Source organism: Scyliorhinus canicula, chromosome 10 (assembly GCF_902713615.1).
Source record: "Scyliorhinus canicula chromosome 10, sScyCan1.1, whole genome shotgun sequence".
NCBI lineage: Eukaryota > Metazoa > Chordata > Chondrichthyes > Carcharhiniformes > Scyliorhinidae > Scyliorhinus > Scyliorhinus canicula.
The window spans coordinates 28,036,171-28,060,303 of NC_052155.1; the positions used below are offsets into that span (position 1 = coordinate 28,036,171).

At 43.0% G+C, this 24,133-nt stretch overlaps 1 protein-coding gene across 3 annotated transcripts in view; it reads right to left on the reverse strand.

Annotated features, from left to right (window-relative positions):
* The window catches only part of LOC119972293 (protein tyrosine phosphatase type IVA 3-like), a 154,864-nt gene extending 131,021 nt beyond the window's left edge, over positions 1–23,843 (reverse strand). Inside the window, exon 1 of one of the 3 annotated variants that reach the window (XM_038808760.1) lies at positions 23,714–23,843. Coding sequence is in view for 1 of the 3 variants with exons in the window: in XM_038808771.1 (XP_038664699.1) it covers positions 23,714–23,731 (18 nt within the window). In the remaining 2 variants the exon portion in view is untranslated. The remainder of the gene's footprint in view (positions 1–23,713) is intronic. The other 2 variants (XM_038808771.1, XM_038808762.1) reach the window with 2 other exon arrangements.
* Positions 23,844–24,133: the final 290 nt, after the last annotated feature.

The window sequence follows — 24,133 nt, forward strand, 5'->3', positions numbered from 1 at the left end:
GGTGGTTAGCATAAATGCTTCACAGCTCCAGGGTCCCAGGTTCGATTCCCGGCTGGGTCGCTGTCTGTGCGAGTCTGCACGTCCTCCCCGTGTGTGCGTGGGTTTCCTCCGGGTGCTCCGGTTTCCTCCCACAGTCCAAAGATGTGCGGGTTAGGTGGATTGGCCATGCTAAATTGCCCGTAGTGTCCTAAAAAGTAAGGTTAAGGGGGGTGCTGTTGGGGGTATAGGGTGGATACGTGGGTTTGAGTAGGGTGATCATGGCTCGGCACAACATCGAGGGCCGAAGGGCCTGTTCTGTGCTGTACTGTTCTATGTTCTATCTTTGGACTGTGGGAGGAAACCGGAGCACCGGAGGAAACCCACGCAGACATGGGGAGAAAGTGCAAACTCCGCACAGAGAGTGACCCAAGCCAGGAATTGAACTTGGGACCCGGCAGCTGTGAATCAACTGTGCTAATGACTGTGCTACCGTCCCCCCCTTAACACCAGGAAAGTCCTAACTAACGCTCTAAAATAAAAGACACAGCATGCTTCAAGATCCCCTGATATTGGTAGAACTTCACCATTTTCTTTCAAATTTCTCACCAATCTCAGTGCCCACCCTACACGTTCAGAAGTACCAAGCAGCTGTACTGTATTCCAATGAACTAACCTTCGTTCTATATAATAGTCATAAGATGCAAGAAGCTCAAAGTGTGAGGCACCATGACAGAACACAGCAGCCTAGTTGCTGCAATTCCTGTTTTGGCATACTTGGCCATATTTTATGCTGCTTTTTACATTCCAGTAGGAACAAATGAGCTCTATACAAAATTTGTGGCAAGTTCCATTACCAAGACCACTGTAGAAATCAAGAAAAGATTTTACTGTAAACAGGATTGAGGCAATTCCAAGTCTTTCTTCTGAAGGATTTTTTCAGAACTGCAGAGGTTCCAATTACGCTCTTAAATGTGGTGTACAACACTTAGAGCAGCTGATCAGGAGAATCCATGAAGACATTTCTAATGACTGTCCGATAGACACGTTAAGCGGAAATATAATTTACACTGAAGATTTCTATTAGGATGCAGAGGAGTGACAATTTAAGATGTTTAAAAATGAAAAAAGTGGCACACCAGAATTTGATTTATAAAACTGAGGTAAATGAACCATGCTAACTTGTTGCAACAGCTAAGAACTAACGAGGGTGAAGAACAAAAAAGTAAACTCCACATCAGCAATTTGAGTCAGCAGATTGTGGTTCCACAGTTGGTCTACCAAAATATGTTACTAATGCTGTGTTGGACCACTTTCAGTGGAAGCCATGGCAGAAAGTCATCACAGACGTCAATTGCTGGGTTAGCAGAAATTAACAGACCGTTACTTTTAGCAATTCTAAAGCATAAAGGCACCCAGCAACCACAGATGAATCCTCCTGTCTAAACGACCGCACCCGGGCTAGATTTAAATTATAACATCCAAACTATGTCACCCAATTGTAGATTTATTTTTCATAACAAGCTAGTTATATTGACTCCAAAAGAAAACACACCCAGCCTTAACCATATATACGCCGACCAATTTCCTCGGTCAAAACTGCAATGGCACAACTGAGCAATGACGTGCAATAATCCGAAAGTTCTAATATTACTTTCAATCTCAACTAGTCCTTTCTTATACACAGAGAATGGTGGATGTCTGGAATTCACTGCCAGGTGAGGTGGTGGAAGTAGGTACAATAGTGACGTTTAAGGGGCGTCTTGACAAATACATGAATAGGATGGGAATAGTGATATGGATGCGCAGCATGGCCGGCACAGGCTTGGAGGGCCGAACGGCCTGCTCCTGTGCTGTACTTTGTTCTATACTGTAAGCAGAATTTTGCTTTTTGGGTTGGGACTTCCATACTGGGGTCAAATGTGGATCTCAAACTCACTCTGTGTTGGGAAGCAGCAATCAGACATTCATTTTGTCTCGATTGGCCAGAGCACATGCTTGCTGTCCAATTATAGATGGCGGGCAGGCTCTCAAACGTTGGAGGGCCAAGTGAAGGCCCTCCAGCACAGAAAGGAGCTGCAGTCTGCTGTTGCAGGGAACAGAGAAAGTGAGGGTGTCTCCATTTCAATTGCTGAGAAGGTGTCTCAAAGATTTGTTAAAACAAAAGGGTGCAACTGTCGGACCACCACTGTGAAAGAAAGCTGCCTTTCGGCGGCTGCAAGTGGCTTGGGAGATCAATTTCAGTAGACGTCTGTCAAATGGCCTTCACTTCACCGGCCGTTTGTGAATGGACACTGCTGCATCCTATTCCCAGCCATTCCAAAAATCACTCAGGGCATGACAGTGCAGATAAACCAGCATGCTGGTCAGCATGCACAGCTTTGACAAAGAGACATTCAGACTCGAAAAGTTAAGTTCCTTCTCTCTCCACACCTGCTGAGATTGTCAAGTATTTTCTGTCTTTCTATCACGAAGAACAGATTGCCGAGTCAGTCTCACACACCATCTGTTTCACTTGCTTCAACCAGGTGAGAAGGAAAGCTGCCAAAGGTTTTAAATAATTATGCTTTTAGACAAAAACGCCGCCAGAGTTGACACAGGGCATATTTATCAGATCTTATCATGAAATATTATTGCTATGGTACCCTGTCGACAATGCAGTAGAGTGTAATGTGGCATCCTAGGTACACATGTGTACATGCTAACATAGTTCATAACACTCTTCGATTAATACAATATAACACCTAAAAGACGATCAAAAAGTACCCACGCCTTATATTTATTCCCTCAAGACTCCAAACTCATGAACTAACCTAATAAAAATAGGAATATGTAAAGAATCCGTTTGCATATACCATGCTTCCAACATGAAAGAAATTCATGTACATTTGATTTACAACAGGGTTTTTCAAAATGTGGGTCACGACCCACGGGTGGGAGTCAGAAGGGTCGCGGAGCAAGGGTTAGCAGATGGGATTGCTTCTCGCTGCACCCATCAGCCACTAACACAGTTTTCCAATGGCAGTATTCGGAAGTTAACAGGGAAAATCCTAGTAAAAATGTCAATTTAATCCTCTAGAAGGAGCAATTATTTCATGGAAGAAGGGGAAAGAGTTGCGAATTATTATCCGAAGGAAAAGTAACAAAATGAGAGAGGTTTCTAAGCACCTCCTTGTAGTCGCAGTGATGGGACAGATTGAAGCGGCACGAGTTTTGAAACAGATTGCAGCTACTCCCTCAATCTCGTGGTATCTAAGCCATCGCGCCAATGAAAATAATATTAATATGGGGGGTATTTTAAATGTTGCTCTTGTAAACGTCACAGTTTCCCCCCCCACCACTTCCCAGCGGCAGCTCCTCTTCGAAAACCACGTCCCGTGGATACTTTTCCTGGTCTCCTTCTTCATCCTAGCCCCAAAGCTGCAGCACAAATATTCGTCCAGACACAGTTCATCTGCACTTCCATCCTCCTGGACATGGACCCCACGTGCTTTGCCCTGATGTTGAACAGTGGTCCGGTAGACAACATCATGGGGACTATGCTCCGGGAGTCCATCCTACAGCAGAAAGAAACCATCAAGAAACAGAAGGAGACCATCAGAGAACTCACCACAAAGCTCAGCAGATGGGAGAGTCAGAGCCCTTGGTGAGTAAGCACAAACCCGGGCAAAGATTCCACAGCAAGCAGTCAGGGAGCAGTTGGAATACTCTGGACGATCTCTCTCTAGCTCAAGCAGATACATTAAATCAACTTGGATAAACTTTACAATCACTCAAAACACGCCCAGAGAATTGAGAGGTAAATACAAGTAGAAACAAAACTTCTAAATGTCGCCGAAGTACATATAAACAAAAATAAATGTGGAGATGACCCATCGGGCATTGTACAATAACTAATTGGAATAGATTTGAGATCACACTTATCAAATGGATAAGACTTTTGAAAAAACCAAATCAAAAATGATCGTCCATGTTACAGACAGTGAAAGTTTGAGTTGTTTAGTTGAAGTGGCAGTTCCCATTCCTTTTTGACACCGCTCTTGTTGACATGAGTAATATCAGAAATAGCTGGCTTTCAGGTGACAGGCACTCTCAATCGGGCTGTCTTGGTCATTTGTTAGCGCGGGCGAGTGCAATACAAAGCTTCTTCCACCCATGTGGTGTGTGAGCAATGCAACCGAGGCAATGTCTCCACGCAGATAAATAGCTTGAAAGATCTTCTGCAGATCTTTTTATAGGGTGGTTGCTGCTGAGGAGTCAGCAGTGTGCACCTTCAGTGGTGGGAATCACCTGCCATTACAGCAAGAGCTACATTATTGGAGACATTAGGACAGCACGGTGGCACAGTGGGTTAGCCCTGTTGCCTCACAGCGCCGAGGTCCCAGGTTCGATCCCGGCTCTGGGTCACTGTCCGTGTGGAGTTTGCACATTCTCCCCGTGTTTGCGTGGATTTCGCTCCCACAGCCCAAAGATGTGCAGGGTAGGTTGATTAGTCACGCAAAATTGCCCCTCAATTGGAAAAAATTAATTGGGTACTCTAAATCTATATTTTAAAAAATGATGGGAGACATTGGTCTCCATGAAGTGACTGAAATGGCATATCATGTGGTTCGGGGCACATGAGCACATCACAATGCCACAACTGAATAGCTGAAAAAATAATTAGTAAGAAAATTTTGCTCCATGTCCATTCTGTCTGATTAATGGCAACCAGAACAGTTAGTTTGCTAGTTGTCTGTTGGTCAGTTTAAGTGTTGTCAGCATTCATCAATATCGATGAACTTGTTTTTAATAGTGTACTTTGAAATTGAATAAACTTGCATCAAGTTATTGAACTGTCAATTATAAAGCAGTGTTTTAATATCTTCAGATTTATGGCTGTTTTATTTACAAGAATCTTTGGCTCTCTCCCAGTAATATTTGTTCTTAGTTCTCCTCTCCTCAGTCTTACTCCTTCGCTTTTTTCCCCCCCTTGAGGCAGTGTCCCACGATTATCATAGAATGTACAGTGCAGAAGGAGGCCATTCGGCCCATTCACAATTGTTGGCGGCCCTTCAGTATTTAATGAGTAACTATCCTTCTTGTGTGACCCTGGACAGTGAACCTTTATAGATAGGAGGATATGACTAGCATGCCTGGCCCCGTCCTCACAATGCTGAAATAGCTGGCTTTCAGATGACAGGCACTCTCATTCGGGCTGTCTTGATCGTTTGTTAGTGCAGGTGAGTGCAATGCTCGCAATGGAGCTGGTCTTCATTCTGTAACAATCTCTTGGATAGCCATTAAGAACAGGACAACTTGGATGATTTTCTTTGTGTCCCTTACCTGGGGCAGGCAAACTCTGCCTTGACTCGGGATAGACTGGGTAAGCGAACGCGGCTTGAGCCCCAAAAGATCGGCTGGTGTGGGTCCCAAAGGTCGGGCAGTTTGGCAAAAGTGGGTCCCGGAAGGGCAGCACGGTGGCGCAGTGGTGAGCACTGCTGCCTCATGGCGCAGAGGTCTCAGGTTCGATCCCGGCCCTCGGTCACTGTCCGTGTGGAGTTTGCACATTCTCCGTGTGTTTGCGTGGGTTTCACCCCCACAACCCAAAAGATGTGCAGGGTAGGTGCATTGGCCACGCTAAATTGCCCCTTAATTGGAAAAAGAAATTGGGTACTCTAAATTTTAAATTAAAAGTGGATCCTGGGGAAAAACAATGTCGGGACACTAAAAGAAACATAATACGGTGGGGACTGCTAATGCTGGGCTTAAATAAATTAGGTTTGAGGGTTAGCTAGCTGTGATATGGAACTTCTGCTGGTCAAATCACTGGAGGAATTTCCTTAGCTTCATGGTCCCATTGGTAGTAGCCAATGCCACTGATTGATTATAGGTAGGGAAAATGATGAGGGCAGAGTCCTGTCAAATGCTGCCATTCCATCCGTCTGTAGCTTCTGCTACTTGGACTGTGACCAACGGTGTCCCAAAGGGCAGGCATTAATATCAGCTAATGCATGTTGCATGGTTAAAGCCACATAATTGCAGGCCCAGAGAGAGTGCTCAAGTTAGGGTCTGGAAGGCGAGTTTTAGCATGCACTTTAATCTGTCACTCAGTTCAGCCACAAATCACTGGAGTAGTCTGTATGGCCAATTTTGTGAGCTAGTGCAAATGTCTGACGAGGATTCCCAAAACACACGAGTACTTGTAATGCTGCAGGGCTATTTGGCTTTTGTGGTGTGGACCTATGAACTCTGCACCCCAGGCCTCTTCACTCTGAATCTGTCCTTACCCTGCCAGTGATACCAACTTCAGACTCCCTGCAATGACCAAACGTTGACATCTTAATGATTATCCTGGGCTGCTGTCTGTGCTCCTGCTTGTGGCCTGCAGGTGGCAAGAGGCTAGCCCTTTCTGAGATAGAGAGGAAAGGGGGCTAATTCTCGTTCTAGCCACATTGATAAACCTCATGCTGACAAGAGATGAGATAACACAGGTTATTTTTCTCCACCTCTCATCCTACTGCTCCTCCTTTTCCTTCTCCCCCTCTAGGGTAGTTGCTTGGCTTTGTCTGGATCTGTGGGATGTCGAGGAAATGAGATTAGAACGGGGGAACATGTTCTTCCTCGGTAACTGCAGGCATAAATTGCTGCTTACGCCAATCTTGGAAATCCTGCCAATTTGTGGTTTCACAATTGCTATGTTCTCCAAAGAAGGTGGAGACCCAATTTACTGACGACAGTGCCTCAAACTCAATTTTTCATATGTGAATTTAAACAAAGTGCATTTTCAACAGCAAGGTCCAATCCAATGCTTTCTCTGTCAGGAGTCTACACCTGTATTTTCTTGTAACAATTTTCTATAGTGCTCCGTAAATGCTCAGACAGTTCAGAGTGCTTTAGAAAGAACAAACTTGGAATTGATGAGCACTAGGATGACACTGCATTGTTCTGCATTACAAGCCAGCTGTTTAGCGCACTGTGCTAAACCAGTCCCTCAGTAAAAGCTGGTAAAACCCTCAGTAAACCAGTGAAAGATTCCATGGCACGATTTCAAAAAAGAAAAGGGGCGTTACCTCCTGTGAACCGACGAACCATTGCTCCTTGAATCAACAAGAGGAAAACAGACTGTCCGGTTATCATTACATCACTGTTTGTGGGGTCTTGCTGTTTTCCTTACACCACGTGACTACACTTCAGAATAACTTCATTGGCTGAAAAAAAACCTTCAAACACCCTGACAGTGAAAGGCATTATATAAATGCACATTTCTTTCAAATTAGAAACAGAATTGTAGATTGGTTACAGCACAGGAGGAGGCCAGTCAGCCCATTTCATCCAGGCTGGCTCTCTGCAAGAGTCACCTGGTCCCCAAGCGTCACCTAGTCCCAAGTATGCCTGCCCTCCCATAGTCCTGAAATGTTTTCAGGTCATTAGAAGTGAATTTAGAATTTCTCTTTTAAAAGTTATGGCAGGATAACGATTCGAGCATACTTTCACTCCACATATTACTTTCTTCAGGATAGCAGTCCATCAGACTTATTCTGTATAATACAAAATCTGGAAACTACTGATCGTACCAGGATTTCAGCACAGGGGAAAAATTTCCAAGCCACATCATAAAGCACCACAGGCATAGGCTGAATCTTCAGGTTGCATGCAATGCAGGCATGTAAACATTTATGGAACTGCAAATAATCTGAAAAGGCGCATCTGTCAGTATTGGTGTACATACCCAAGGAACAAGCTGATATCTTTAAACTGGACTAAGGAAAACACAGGAAGAGTGAGAACAAGCAGACAGATAGATCCCTGTCAAAAACAGTAGAGAGAAAAGCACAAAGACAATTGCGCATTATCCATGAGGCAGTTCTATTAAGATAGTTTAATCATTGAAGCTGGCTGATCAATGATATGAAGGAGGAATTGTGTTTGAAATTATTTTGCCTCTTCAGACTCCCAGAAAGACAATATTCCAAACGCTTACAAGCAATATTCATTGCTTGTAAATGGGCAGGTCATCAGAGCTCAAATAAAAAGTCTGTTCATCTCTGCAAGTCTTACATATCAGTTTTCTTTTTATCCCCATTTGGCTTTTTTTTGGCCTATGGAAAGATATTGGTCTGTTACTTTATTTTCATGAATACAAGTGGCTAAACAAGCAGAGAACTACACATTAAAGATTCATTTTATCTTCCGGGGGACCAGAGTAGTCCAAATCAGTGTTAAAGGGCTTAAAATCCAGTCTGTTTTGTAGAATTATATATATGGTGCAGGCAGACAGCAAAATACATGTCATAAAATAAACTAACATCAAAATCATCAGAGGCTTTAAACCACAATAGGAAAAACTCTGTGCCAACGACATGCTCTGCTTGGAATGACATATAGTGCCAATTTACAATTACATCAATAGGAAACAAGTTTATATCCCACTAAAGTGAGTAAGTGCTGCTGTCTCCGGAAAGCCTGAGAATAACAAAAGAGACGATTAATGTGGATGCCTCCGGGAGGTAGCACCACACCCAACAAAATCTAAATATTGCCACTGGACGCAAAGGTAGCAGAATGCCTTGATCCAAAACCCACAAACTAAGAGAGATTTGGGCTCGCCAACTTTGTAGGAACACTTAAGACCAAATGGACATGCATATTCCAGTCACTGTGAAATACACCCTGAATTACTAACAGTAGTTTCCACAATACTTGGAACTGAAGAACAATTGATAAATGACCAAATAATACACTTTTAGAGTGGTAAATATTGACTCGACTCATGAACAAACATCTTTTTAGAAGAATCAATATCACAAATTATGGCTTTAGAGTTCTGAAGCAAACGTGGATAAAAGTAACGGTGTTCTCTTATTCTGATACTCTTACTTGTCTTTGCAACCATAACAATTTCAAATTAAGCCCTCGGTGACAGTCTTGGTGGTTAGGGAGGAGAGAAATGTTATCAAATGTTCCTGATCTAACACAAATTATACATTGCATTTTAGCACCCACCTTGACAGACAGTGATTGGCCAAGATTCAACAGTTATTCGGCAAGCACTGTCCGAACGGACACAAACATGCACGCACTTAGAAAACCTGATCTAGGCAGCAGACACCGATTTGTGATAACAATACAAAACAACGTGTTTGCATGGGTTTCACCCCCACAACCCAAAGGTGTTGGATAGGTACATGGATTAGGGTAGAATAATGGAGTGTAGATTAATTTCTTCTTAAGGGCAGCGCGGTAGCATTGTGGATAGCACAATTGCTTCACAGCTCCACTGTCCCAAGTTCGATTTCGACTTGGGTCACTGTCTGTGTGGAGTCTGCACATCCTCCCAGTGTGCGCGTGGGTTTCCTCCGGGTACTCCGGTTTCCTTCCACAGTCCAAAGATGTGCAGGTTGGGTGGATTGGCCATGATAAATTGCCCTTAGTGTCCAAAATTCTATGATTAACCTAGGACAAAAGTGCGGCACAACATCGTGGGCCGAATCATAAGAATATAAGACCGTAAGAACTAGGAGCAGGAGTAGGAGTAGCCTGCTCTGTTATTCAATGAGATCATGGCTGATCTTTTGTGGACTCAGCTCCACTTTCCCGCACGAACACCATAACTTTTATTCCTTTATTCTTCAAAAATCTATCTTGAAAACATTTAATGAAAGAGCCTCAACTGCTTCACTGGGCAGGGAATTCTAAAGATTCACAACTCTTTGGGTGAAGAAGTTCCTCCTAACCTCAGTCCTAAATCTACTTCCCCTTATTTTGAGACTATTCCCCCTAGTTCTGCTTTCACTCGTGGGTGGAAACAACCTCCCGCATCTATCCCATCAATTCCCTTCATAATTTTATATATTTCTATAAGATCCCCCCTCATCCTTCTAAATTCCAACGAGTACAGTCCCAGTCCACTCAACCTCTCCTCGTAAACCACCCTCCTCATCTCTGGGATTAACCTAGTGAATCTCCTCTGAACACTCTCCAGCGCCAGTACTTCCTTTCTCAGGTAAAAATCATAATACATAAGTTAGAAACTAAATAAAAATAAAGTACAACACGTAATCATGAACATTTCCGTGGGGCAGCACGATAGCATTGTGGATAGCACAATTGCTTCACAGCTCCAGGGTCCCAGGTTCAATTCCGGCTTGGGTCACTGTCTGTGCGAAGTCTGCACATCATCCCAGTGTGTGTGGGGGTTTCCTCCAGGTGCTCCGGTTTCCTCCCACAGTCCAAAGATGTGCAAGTTAGGTGAATTGGCCATGATAAATTGCCCTTAGTGTCCAAAATTGCCCTTAGTGTTGGGTGGGGTTACTGGGTTATGGGGATAGGGTGGAGGTGTTGACCTTGGGTAGGGTGCTCTTTCCAGACTCTTCTGCACTGTAAATTCTATGACAAATAATTACAAAACATTTCAAAATGCAGATCGCCTTAATTTAAAGCATAAAAATGAAATGCCTACGTCACTCTGCAGTTTAACTCCATAGGTCATATGTTGTCAGGTCTGAGTGCATTAAACTCTCAAATCATTTAAATGCTATTAACGATTTTACAGAGTTAGGAATTGGGCTGCGTCAAGTCTAAGCATTCCACATCTTATTGGTGAAATGCTTTTTTTTGTCCTTAAATCCATCGCCCATTTAATTGTGTGTGGTTGCGGCAAGGAATTGTGGCATGGAGAGGCAGGATTCAATAGTTTTCACAAGAAATGACCAGGGATACAAAGAAAAATGAAACAATTAATCGTTGGAGGAGGTTGTTCCACAAATATCCCCATCCTCATATGATGGGGGAAGCCCAGAATATCAGTGCAAAAGACAAAGCTGAAACATTTGAAATTATCTTCAGCTGGAAGTGCCGACAAGATGTTGCATCTGTGCCTCCTCTGGAGGTCCTCAGTGTCACAGATGCCAGTCTTCAGCCATTGTGATTCACTCAATGCAAAAATCAAGAAATGGCTGAAGGCACTGGTTGTGGCACTAGTCCTCTGAATTTGTGCTCCAGAAATGTGCACTTAGTCAGCTGCTCCAGTACAGCTAGAACATTGGTATCACCCGACAATGTGGGAAATTGCCCGATGCCTTGTCCACAAAATCAAACCCAGCCAATTACTGCCGTATCGCTCTACTTTCGATCAGCAGCAAGGGGTTATCGACAATGCTATCAAGCAGCACTTACTCAGCAATAACCTGCACATCTGATGCTCAGTTTAGGTTCTGTCAGGGTCACTCAGCTCCTCACCTCATTAGAGTCCAAACATGGACAAAAGAGCTGAACTCCAGGGGTGAGAGTAGAGTGACTGCCCTTGACATCATTTGACTAAATGTGGCATCAGGGAGCCCGAACAAAACTGAAGTCAATGGAAATCAGGGGAAAACCTCTCCACTAGCTAGAGTTATACCTCGCACGAGAGATGATGGTTGCAGCTGTCAATTATTTAAGTCCCAAGACATCATTGCAGGAGTTCCTCAGGACAGAATTTTCAGCCTAACCATCTTCAGCTGCTTCATCAATATCAATGAGGATACTTGATGATTACATAATGCTCAGCACCATTCATAATGCCTCAGATACCGAAGCAGCAATTTTCGACATTGCCAGGTAGATGCCAGATGCCAGTGCTGTAGCCAGTATTGATGGCATTACCATCGTTGAATCTTCAACAATCAACATTCTGGGGATTACCACTGACCAGAAACTGTTCTGGACCAGCCAGCCATATACTGTGCCTACAAGAGTAGGTCAGGTGCTGGGAATTCTGAGGAATGCAACTCACCTCCTGATTCCCCAAAGCCTGTCTGCCATCTACAAGGCACAAGTCAGGAGTGTGATAGAGTACTCTCCAGTAAATGAAAAAAAAATGAAAATCGCTTGTCACGAATAGGCTTCAATGAAGTTACTGTGAAAAGCCCCTAGTCGCCACATTCCGGCGCCTGTCCGGGGAGGCTGATACGTGCTGCTGGCCTGCTTTAAAAGCCAGCGATTTAGCCCAATGAGCTAAATCAGCCCCTTATGAGCTAAATCAGCCCCTTCCTAGATGAGCGCAGTTTCAGCGATACTCTGGAAGCGAACTCTGGAAGTTCACAACAATAAACATTCACTCCCTGCCCCATAGCACAGTGGCAAAGTGCATACCAACCTCAAGATGCACTGCAAAAACTCACCTAGCCTCCTTCGACAGTACCGTCAAAACCCCCGACCTTGACCACCAAGGACAATGGTAGCAGATACATGAAAACACCACCACCTTCAAGTTACACACCATTCTGATTCGGAACTATATCGCTATTCCTTCACTGTCAGTGTCCAAATCCTGGAACTCTCTCACAGCACTGAGGGTGTTCCAAAAAACAGTCTGCAGCAGTTACTCCCACCCAAATGGACTCGACATCATATGAATTTTAATCTTCTTTCTCGCAACTGTCCTTATTGTATCTCTATTAACAGTGCTACCCAACCACCTTTTCCTTCCCTCTTGTCCTTGTGAAAGGTCAAATACCCCTGAATATTAAGTTCCAAGTTTTGATCTCCTTGTAACAATGTTTCTGTAAAGACTGAGATCATATCCATTTACCTCCATTTGTGCCAGCAGTTTGTTTACCTTGTTCTGAACGCTTCGTGCACGAAGATACAAAGTCTTTAGGCTTGCCTTTTTGCCATTTTTAATCATCCTAATGTTTCTTTGTACTGTGAACTATTTGCCTCCTGCCCTTCAGTACTCGGTCTACCATTTTTGCATTTTGCTGTTATTTATATTTTTGTCTTTCTTTCTCTTTCCCTTGTCACCCTGCTTAGGGTTACCACCCCTCTGCTATTCTCGTTTACACCTTCCCCAACCACACCTCTGGAGTGCAGCTCTTTTGTCCATGTTCAACCAAGGCCATAATGGCTGCAACTGTACATGACCCTGGTGAGACCACATTTGGAATATTGTGTGCAGTTCTGGTCACCTCACTATAGGAAGGATGTGGAAACATTGGAAAGGGCGCAAAGGAGATTTACCAGGATGTTGCCTGGTTTGGAGGGTAGGTCTTACGAGGAAAAGTTGAGGGAGCTAGGGCTTTTCTCTTTGGAGCGGAGGAGGATGAGAGGTCAGGAGCTGAGTGATGCTGGCAGAACCCAAATTGAGTGCCAGTGAGCAGGTTGTTGCTGAGTAAGTGCCGCTTGATGGAATTGCTGATGACCCCTTCCATCGCTGATAAGTAGACCGATGGGGGTGCTAATTGGCTGGGTTGGATTTGTCCTGTTTCTTGTTGGATTGGATTGGTTTATTATCACATGTACCGAGGTACAGTGAAACTCATTTGTAGCAGTGTATAGACCCCCAAACAGGATCCATACTGTAGGAAAGGGTATAAATCAACAAATAATAGGAGCATGCAAAAAGAATAGAATATAATTCTGTGTTCTTTAATCTCATGTTGATTGTGTTAATCAAGTTGGAAAGGGTAAATTTGTAGCGTGCATTTGCGATAGTTTCCTTGAGCAATATGACATGGAGCCAACCAGAGAACAGGCTATCTTGGGTCTGGTAATGGTAATGAGGCAGGTTTAATAAGTGACCTCAGAATAAAAGATCCCATGATCAAATTTAATATACAGTTTGAGAATGAGAAACTCAGGTTGGAAATAATTGTGTTTAACATAAATAAAAGGAATTACAATTAAATAAGAATGAGTCGCTAAAGTGGACTGGGCAGATTGATTTGCAGGAAAGACCGTAAACAAGCAGTGGCAGACATTAAAGGAGGTAATTCATGATTTTCAGCAAAAATATATTCCAATAAACGGTGGGATAAACCAACCATGGCTAACCAAGGAAGTTAGGGAGAGTATTAAGTTGAAAGAAAAAGCATTTAAAAGGAGGCAAAAGTCAGTGATAGCTTTGAAGACTGGAATAAATTGAGAAGCCAGCACAGAAGGGCTAAAAAGATAATAAAGAGGCAGAAAATAAAACCACAAAGGGTAAACAAGAACTATTTGTCACGTTAACAGAAAAGGACAAAAGACCACGCTATGAATATGTAACTATCTTTCAGACAGTAAAGAACGATAATCAAAGGACCATCAGATGCTTTAATTGGCAAATAGCTGGGCAGACAAGAGTGCTTCAGAGGACAAACAATCTTGATTAAATCACTAAAATAAAAGCAAATTATTGTGGGAGCTGGAATCTGAAACAAAAAACGAAAAATGGACAATTTCAGGTTTGACAGCGTCTGTGGAGAGAGATTGGGGGGGGGGGGTCAGGTGAGGAGTTACTCGCCATAGGATTCATAGAATCATAGAATTTACAGTGCAGAAGGAGGCCATTCAGCCAATCGAGTCAACACCGGCCCTTGGAAAGAGCACCCTACTTAAGCCCACACCTTCACCCCATCCCCATAATGCAGTAGTCCCAGCTAACCTTTTTAGACAATAAGGGCAATTTAGCATGGCCAATCCACCTAACCTGCACATCTTTGGACTGTGGGAGGAAACCGGAGCACCCGGAAGAAACCCACACAGACACAGGGAGAACGTGCAGACTCCGCACAGACAGTGACCCAATCTGGGAATTGAACCTGGGGCCCTGGAGCTGTGAAGCAACTGTACAAACAGTGTTCTACCGTGCCACCCAAGCCTTTGGACCTGCCCTGGTAGCCACAGTATTAATATGACAGGTCCAGTTCAGTTTATGGTCAATAGTAACCCCCTTGATGTTGATTGTGGGGCATTCAGCGATGGTAATGCCACTGAATGTCAAGGGACGTGTAGGAGATGGTCATTGCCTGGTACTCGAGTGGTGAAAATGTAACAATCCACTAGTCAACCCAAGCCTGGACATTGTCCAGGTCTTGCTGCATTTGAACATGGACTGCTTTAGATAAGACTCAAGCCAGGTGTGTGCATCATAACTCAGCACTATCAGAACCTGGATAAAACAAGTCGGAACACAGTCAGTGACAACCAGGGAACCCCCTGGAGCAATCACCACAGGAGAGGAGCCCTGAGGTCGGAAAAAAAGATAGCCACACCGAGTGACCGGAGCCTAGCCAGCCCCTTCATGAGTATGGGTATTACCCTGAACTCAACTGCTAGTCTGACACATATTGTGTACAATTAATTTTGAAGATTGTGATACCCAAATAGTGTTACAATACTCGAGTGTGTTTTCTTGTGTCCATCTAAGCCGATCGAGTAGGGTCATGGTCAACACAAAGGAAAATGGTTGCAGTTGTTGGATGTCAAACACCCCAGTTCCAGGACATCACTGTAGGTGTTCCTCACCCTAGGCCCAACCATCTTCAGCTGCTTCATCGATGACCTTCCTTCCATCATAAAGATCAAAAGCAGGGATTTTCACGGATGACTGCACAATGTTCAGCACCATTTACAACTCCTCAAGTCACTGAAGCAGTCAATGCCCCACATGCAGGAAGACTTGGACAATATCCAGGTTTGGGCTGACACGTAGCAAGTAACATTCACAGCACACAAGTGCCAGGCAGTGACCATCTCCAACAAGGCAGGATCTAATCATCGCCCCATGACAGTCAATGGCATTACCATCACTGAATCTCCCACCATCAACATCCTGGGGGTTACCATTGACCAGAAACTGAACTGGATTAGCCATATAAAATACTGCAGATAGAAGAGCAGATGGGGCCATGAATCCTGTGGCAATTAACTCACCTCCTGACTCCCCAAAGCCTGTCCACCATCTACAAAGCACAAGTCAGGAATGTAAAGGAATACTTCCTCCTTGCCTAGATGAATGCAGCTCCACCAACATTGAAGGTCAACACCATCTAAGACAAAGCAGTCCGCTTGATTGGTATCCCTGCCACAGACATTCAATCCCTCTGACGTCAACGCACAGTAGCAACCGTATGTACCATCTACAAGATGCACTGCAGGAGCTCACCAAAGTTCCTTAGGCAGCACCTTCCAAATCCACAACTGCTACAATCTAGAAGGACAACTGGAGGTCCTGGTCCAAGTGACTCACCATCCTGACTTGGAAATGTATTGCCATTCCTGCACTGTCGCTGGATCAAAATCCTGGAAATCCCTCCTTAACGGCACTGTGGGTGTACCTGCACATCACGGTCTGCAGCGGGTCAAGAAATCAGTTCACCACCACCTTCTGAAGGGCAACTTAGGATGGACAACAAATTCTGGCTTAGACAGTGACGCCCACATCTCATAAATGAATTTTTTTTCTTTTAAAACCTGCTTCTTTTCGGTCCTCATCTCATGCGGTTCAGCAACATTATTTGTTTGATAATGCCCAAGTTAAGCAGCCTGGGATTAGTTCCATGCAGGCTATAATTTCTCCCGCAAAAAAAAACTGATTATTTGTCTGATATTTGTAGACATTTGCTTGGATACCAATGGGGATTACACCTCCTGAAGCACTTTGGATGACCTGAGTACATGATAATACAGTTATGTCATTGCAAATTATTTTACACTCTCTGCCCAATTAAAGTAATTACTATGTAATTTTTATCAATTTCTTTTGAAGAAGGCCACTCTTTACAAAACCGGAGATTGTAAATCAGGAATATTCCTTTTCTGAATTCACTTCTGACTCACGTGCTATTATGGTGGAAACAATATGCAAGTTTGCTCTTGCATCCACTGAATGCATTAATTTTTTTAATTAAACACTACAACAGTTGTATACTCCCATGTGATTTAATGATCAAATAAAAAGTTGTTTCAATGCAAGTTTACATAAACATTGTTCTGATCTGTTAACCACAACAGCTTTCCGGAGACATCAAGAGAATTAAACTGGACTAAGTGAATTATATGGGCAAATTTTAGAAACAGCTGAAGCAAAGTAAACGTGTCAAATCACAGCAAAGAAAGTAAGAGTGATATTTTAAAACGACAGCAAACTAGTACAGCAAAGTAAATAGCCTTGTGCATGGCATCTCAAGCATTCTTTATCATTTCTTCTCTCCCCAAAATGACTTACCTTTGCTCACTGGGAATATAGCAATCTTTATGGCAATGAGCAAATTATATTGGCAACAGATTCTTTAAAAGTGTTAACTTACTATACAACTGTCAAATACTGCGACCCTGTTTTGGATCCAGCTTTCAATGGAAGATCACTTTAAAATGCAATGCATGCTATATCTTCTATTGTTGAAGCAATTCTGAGGAGCATTTAACAGCAATAATGTTGCATCAAATGCATTTTTCAAAATATTTTAGAAAACTATAGCTTTTGGTGTGAGCACACTTCTCCACAACGTTTATACACAGATTTCTACATCACCAAGTACTCGAAGCATATTAATTCACTCATTATGATATCTTGGGTATATTGTGCAATTCCAGTAACCGAATGAAGAGGAATAAAGTGAAATGGAACCAAACTGGCACATGCAGTACTGCCTCAGTGGTGGTTAGATGGCAAAACTGATTTGCTAGATGGGCTTGTCGGCCTGTTTCGGTGTTGGAGTTTTTAGGCAAATTCTATGTTTAAAACCCATTTCATACCTGGGTGTCACAGTAGACTCTCTCTTTAAAAGAGAGAATCCAGTGGGAGCAGGACACAGTTGGAAAAAGGAACTGGTTGCATTCCTGAAGTCAGATGATTGTTATGAACGGTAGTGTTTACCCATGGGGACCAGTTAATTGTGTTGCCTTATAAGAAGCGGTATAACAATCAGTGCTGTTCAGAAACTGGATGGAGCTGTTCGAAGAACTGCTCACAGGTTTACAAAAGACAAAGGTTTGCATGATGGATCTTGGGAGGAGAGAAATTAATTAAAAATCAAGTATAGATGTGTTGAGAAAATGGCCCACATCCCTCAAGATGTCAATTAGTATAAAATAAAGCTGGTGTTATGCAAAGGAACTGGGTTAATGCATATGAACAGGGTACCACTTTCCAAAGATGGCTGAATATGGAAAAGACCTCTTTATAGTAAACAGACCTCTAAACATTTACAATCCGCATCCATTGTTTTGAGGCGATACCAAAAGTAAAGAAGAGTTTCTGAATGTATTGCTAGACAAACCCAAAGTAAAATAAAAATCTAAATATTATCTTTTCATAAGACCTTGCTTAGGTCTCATCTAGAATATGGGATGGGGTGGGCCACGAGTTTTAGTTGCTTTAAAAAAAATGTCTCCCATGATATGGGAATTACTAGCAAGGTCACATTCTTTGAATGAAAAACCATTGTTACATATAATTTGATTGAAATCTTTAAAATAAAGGAATTAATGCGATGACATAGACTGCACTATTCAAATAAGATAGGTTATGAAGATCTAGAGGATATGTACACAAATTATTGGATTAGATGTCAAGAGAACTTTTCCAGTGACAGTCATCAGCCTTTGGAGCAACGACTGACTGATGAGTGAAAATTCACTATGTTTAAATCCATTTGTGGCCTCACTTCACCTGTATCAATCCCTTCAAGCCTCTAAGAACTTAGATTTCTACTGACTTGAGGCCCTTTGGTCACTCAACTTCCTTCATCCAATCATTGACAGCAAGACATTCAGCTCATCCCCTTTGGTTCAAAAGGGTGGCATGGTACACAGTGGTTAGCACTGTTGTTTCACAACACCAGGGATTAGGGATCGATTTGTGTCTTGGGTCACTGTCGGTGTGGAGTCTGCACGTTCTCCCAGTGTCTGCGTGGGTTTCCTCCGGATGCTCCGGGTTTCCTCTAACAAGTCCCCAAAGACGTGCTTGTCAGGTGAATTGCACATTCTAAATTCTCCCTCAGTGTTCCCGAACAGGCACCATAGTGGATTTTCACAGCAACTTCATTGCAGTGTTAATGCAAGCCTACTTGTGACAGTAATAAAGATTATTATTAAGTGCTAGCATTGGAAGAGTATGTCTTACACCTCCAGAATTATTATAATCCAGCCTCAGAATGATATCTTCTACTGTATCAGATTTTCATAATCCCAAACCAAGCAGTTTGTACAGCCTGATGCAATGAGACTGTAAAATTAGGTACAAAGTATGGAAAGCCTATTGAATGATTGAATTCATCACCAATTCTGCCCAATTCAGTTAATCTTCCAAAACAAAATTGCAAAGTTTTTTTCTGACCCATGAAACTATTAAGTAGTATCAATTTCATATCATCCAACATAATTTAACTTTGGTCAGTTACATTTTCTAAGTGATATTCCCACGATCCTAACATAACTGGAATTTTGGTCCCTTAAAAGTAGTAAAATAACAACGCTACAACATGCAGCAACGCACAAACTATTTTTGTAAAGAGCAGTTCAATCCACAATACTGAATATACTGATGGGAATCTAATTAATACATTATCGCTGAATGGAAACATTACTTCCTTGCCTTGCTGTTGGTTTGCTAGTTATGAACTTATTTCTCCACTGGCAATTATTTATTAATGTTGAATAATCTACACCTTTCCCGTACTCATATCATCCAGTATGTTGGACATGTCTCCTCTTCAAAAAAACACCCAATTCAACCACTGGACTAATGTTGGGCTGCAAATTTTTATTTGGCAATGGGTAATTGTGTAGTGTGGCCTTATAGAAAAGCTAATTGATGTCATTCCTGCATTTTTCTGTTTTATTTCAGATTTCAAGGAACCACAGTATTTTGCTTTTATAGTAAACAGTTCCCTTTCTTCAAGTACTGTTCCACTCTTGAAAATCAGAATCGCACCATTTTGAATAAAACCACGTCTGACCCCCTTGTTCTTGTAAACTACTGCCTTATGCAAAGTCTGAGAACATTTCACCTTCGATTTATGCCCATTATTTTCACAACTCCTTTGAACCTCTCTAATTAGATTTTCACATCTACAATAGCATCAAAATGTCCGTAATCGAAAGGTTAACCTTTGCGACAGTGACCATGATGCAGTGTTTGGCTTCATCCTCATCAACTGCCCAGCAGCCTTTGACAACTGTCAACCACACCATTCCCGTCCAGCATTTCCATTCATTACAGAGTTTAGTAGGTCTGCCCTCACTTGGTTCCACGATTAGCGCTAGAGGATCTCAAGCAATGTCTTCTCCTCCTGTCTCAACACCCTGTCTACATCAATGACTCCGAAATGGAGATGCTTGATAGCTTCAAGTTCCTAGGGGTCACCATCACCAGCAGTCTTCCCTGGTCCACTCACGTTGATGCAACAATCAAGAAAGCCCAACAACGTATTTACTTCCTACGGAAGCTAAAGAAATTTGGCATGCCTGCATTGACTCTCACAAGCTTCTACAGATGTGCGATAGAGAGCATCCTATCCGGCTGCATCACAGTCTGGTATGGCAACTGCTCAGTCCAGGATCTCAAAAAACTGCAGAGTGTGGTGAACTCAGCCCAGCGCATCACACAAACTTGCCAACCCCACATCCCCGCTGCCTCAGGAAGGCAGACAGCAGTATCGGAGACCCCTCCCACCCAGGCATTGCCTTCTTCCAGACCCTTCCATCAGGCAGAAGGTACAGAAGTCTGAAGACCGGCACATCCAGACACAGGAAGACCTTCAGCTCTTGCAACACAGAATTACTGCCAATTCAAAAACCACACCTTCAAAATAGCCCACAGATACACAATGCGGAAAAGTGAGAGAAATACAGTATCTCTTATCCACAATGCCCAGTTAAACAGCAAAATAATGTGATAAACCAAGTGTGCAGAATAGTTGTATCCAAGCCCATTGTCAAGGTTCTGCTTAATGGGCCACCACATGTTTGCAGCGGACACCTCCAACCTGTTCACCAAATGCACCATACAACATAGATGGAAGGTAGATTATTTTTCTTATAAACAATCAAATTACAGTAAATTAAGCAAACTCAGATCTAATACTGTCTTTAACTATAAATACTTCACTTCTCCCCTCCCAAACACAAAAACAAAAATTGGCACACACTTCTCCAGCTTAGAGGGTGAACAAGTGACCTTCTCCCAGGGCCCTTGCCAATTCCATTCTGCAACAAGTTACTGTTCCACTCGGTAATGAGCCAGTATAATGATCTACTGACCCATCTAAAAATCTGATTGAAATTTAAAACGAATGATTGGAGACATCAAGTGATCTGCAAATCGGTCACCAACACAATTCTCACAATCAATTACAGTTTCTAAGTACAGGATATAATGCTTTGCATTAAAAACTAGATACAAAATCTATACATTTCCATTTTAACATTTGACGATTGCCAATTCTGAACATTCGAAAGTGAACTGTCTGGCCAAGGATAAAACTTCAGCATTTTTCTTTAAAACATGTGGGAAAACCCTAGTCTTGGAGTCCAAGCATCTGATCCAAGATTCAAATCAGAAATATATGTCAAAACCAAGGACCCGTTCTTACCTGTGACCCACTATTTGTGTAATATATTCACAATTTGGACGTGCACGACTGGGAAATTTGCAGACGGCACAAACATTGGCCAAGTGGTGAAAAGTGTACAGGATACCTATAATCTCCAAAATGATATAGATGGGTTGGAGGAGTGGGTGGTTAAGTGGCAGGTGGAATTTAACACTGAGAAGTGCAAGGTCATGCATTTAGGGAGGTCAAACAGTTATAGGAAATACACAATAAATGGGAATATACTTAGAGGGGCAGATGAGTAGAGATCTTGGTGTACAAGTACACAGGTCCCTAAAGGCAGCAGTTTATGTAGACAAGATTGTAAAGAATGCTCTCCTTCACCGGCAGACGTACAGAATATAATGTTGGAATTGCATAAAACCCCAGTGAGGCCACAACTGGAATATTGTGTGAAGTTCTGGTCACCGCATTACAGGAAGGACGCAAGTGCAGAGGGGGTTTACAAGAATGTTGCCAGGGCTAGAAAAGTGTAGCTACGTGGAGGGATTGAATAGGTTGGGGTTATTTTCCTTGGAACAAAGAAAGCTGAAGAGAGTGAGACTTAATTGAGGTGTACATAATTATGAGGGGAAGAGATAGAGTGGACAGAATAAAATTGTTTCCCTTGGTGGAGAATTTTAAAACCGGGGACATAGATTCAAGATAAGTGGCAGAAGGTGTAGATGAAACATGAGGAAGAACCTTTTTAGGCAGAGGGTAATGAGAGTGTGGAATTTGCTGCCCGAGTTACCGGTGGAGGAAAAGACCCTGAACTCTTTTTAAAAGTACCTGGATCTACACCTCAAGTGCTGTAGGATACAGGGTTTATGGACCTGATGCAGGAAGGTGGGATTAGAAAGGAACCCCGAGTATCCTCGTGCTGGCATGGACAAGATGTGTTGTATTTGTTGTCCCTCTGTGTTGTATTTTTTTGTATGAAATATAACATCCCACCAACAAAGCAGACTAAACACAAAATAATACGGTCAAAATAATAAGGTCATAATAAGGTCAAAAACGCAGCTCACTGCATGAAAGGATGGATACCTCTTCCCTTTCCCATCTCTAAACGTATGAAAGAGCAAAAGCAAAATCCAGAATGAATTCAAACCGTAAACATTCCCTCCACATAAGGCTCGGGACATTTCTATCACAAATTATAAAAGCAATACAATATAGCACAAAGGCATGGACAGACTTCCCAACGTTCACAAAGGTTATTATTGTTATTAGGTGAAGATCTTTTTAAGACCTTTCTCAAAATGTTAATGCGCATGGCAAGCTTTAATCCATCTCCTTGCTTGCTCCAACAACCAATTCAAAGTGAATCCAATTCGTGATCCCCACAAGAAGAAACATGATCCAAACTGACAAGAACAGGCATAACACCTGGTCTCACATTTGATTTTAGCCAAAACGGCAAGAAGTGGCCTTCGCGAAGGTGAAGTTGTCATTGAAGACCACAGGTGAAGCCAGATTTCTGAAGCTTACAACCTTTTAAGTGGACACAAGTGCTTCAAACTGAATGTTACAACATTTAAACAATGTAACAGAAACAAGTGCAGGAACGAGGTGGAAAACATTGCAATAAATCTTCAGACCCAAATTGGCCACTTTGAAAAATGGCCTACTTGCTATGTTACTGAAGGAGTTACACTTTTCAAAAAAGTACTTAATTGACTACAGCATTTAAAGCATTTCGGGGGACTGCCTAGAAGACGTTATATAAATACAAGTCTTCCTCGTGAGCTACAGTGTAACCTTTTGTAAGAGCAGAGCCCTCTATGCAGAGTTTCAGGTTGCAGGATACCAGATGCAGCATTTGTAATAAAAGGCTTTTTTTTTAAAAGCAATTTTTGGGGGGAAAAGAGATTACAACTCAGACACCCACTCAAATTCACTTTCGGAGAGGGAGAGGGCAAAATAAAAATCACGCTGCTCTCGTTTGATCAGAAGAGCCTTCAAGCACAAGAGGAAATGGGGGGGGGGGGGGGAGAAGAGGCGCACACACACACACAAAGGAAAGATTATTTGATTCGCCCCCCAAAAAAAAGATTGTTTGATTCTCCAATGCAAGCACAAAGGAAAAGGAGATTATTTGGTTCTCCCACGAGAGACACACAAAGGGAAGGAGGTGGCGAGGCTCCTCCAAGTGAAGCACAAAGGAAAGGAGCAGTAGCCACAAATTGAAGATGGGATCGAGGGGGGGGGGGGGGGGGAAGAGAGGCGAAAGCGCCGGCCTCCTTGACTTCTTTGAGAGAGGCTATGATCCACAAAATAACGTGGGTAAACGGTAAACTGAACATGGCAGTCACCCGGCAGGCAGGTGGGGCTGTGTGTGTGTGTGTGTCTTTCAAAACATTTCGCATCGTTCCTGCAGCAGAATCAAACAAAACGGCGGCTTTGTTACTCACTGCGCGACGCCTGTTCATTTAAAGCCCGAGCAGTATTGCTGATGGGAGTTATTGCTGCTGGTGCTGAGCTGAAGGCCAGCTGCTGGTGCTCAGTGTCTGCCACTTATCACCCACCCAACAGCCCGGGGGTTACCACGCGTTCCAGCCGCCGTCGCTAAGGGACGTCAGCGTCGGGTCACAGGTCAACACTGAGGGGCAAATTAATCTCACCAATTTGAAAACCGGGGGAGAGGAAGAAAGTTACGCGTCGATTGGGGGATTTTTGTTTGCAAATTGCGAAAATTTTAGTTGTCTTCTTTCTTTATTTTCTTCCTCCTCCCCTCCCTAGGGGGGCCTGGAGAGGTGAGATGGGCCATCCAAACGTCATTTCCGCTCTCTGTATTTCCCGCCAGTCTCGCCCTCTAGTGTGCTGATTGGTTA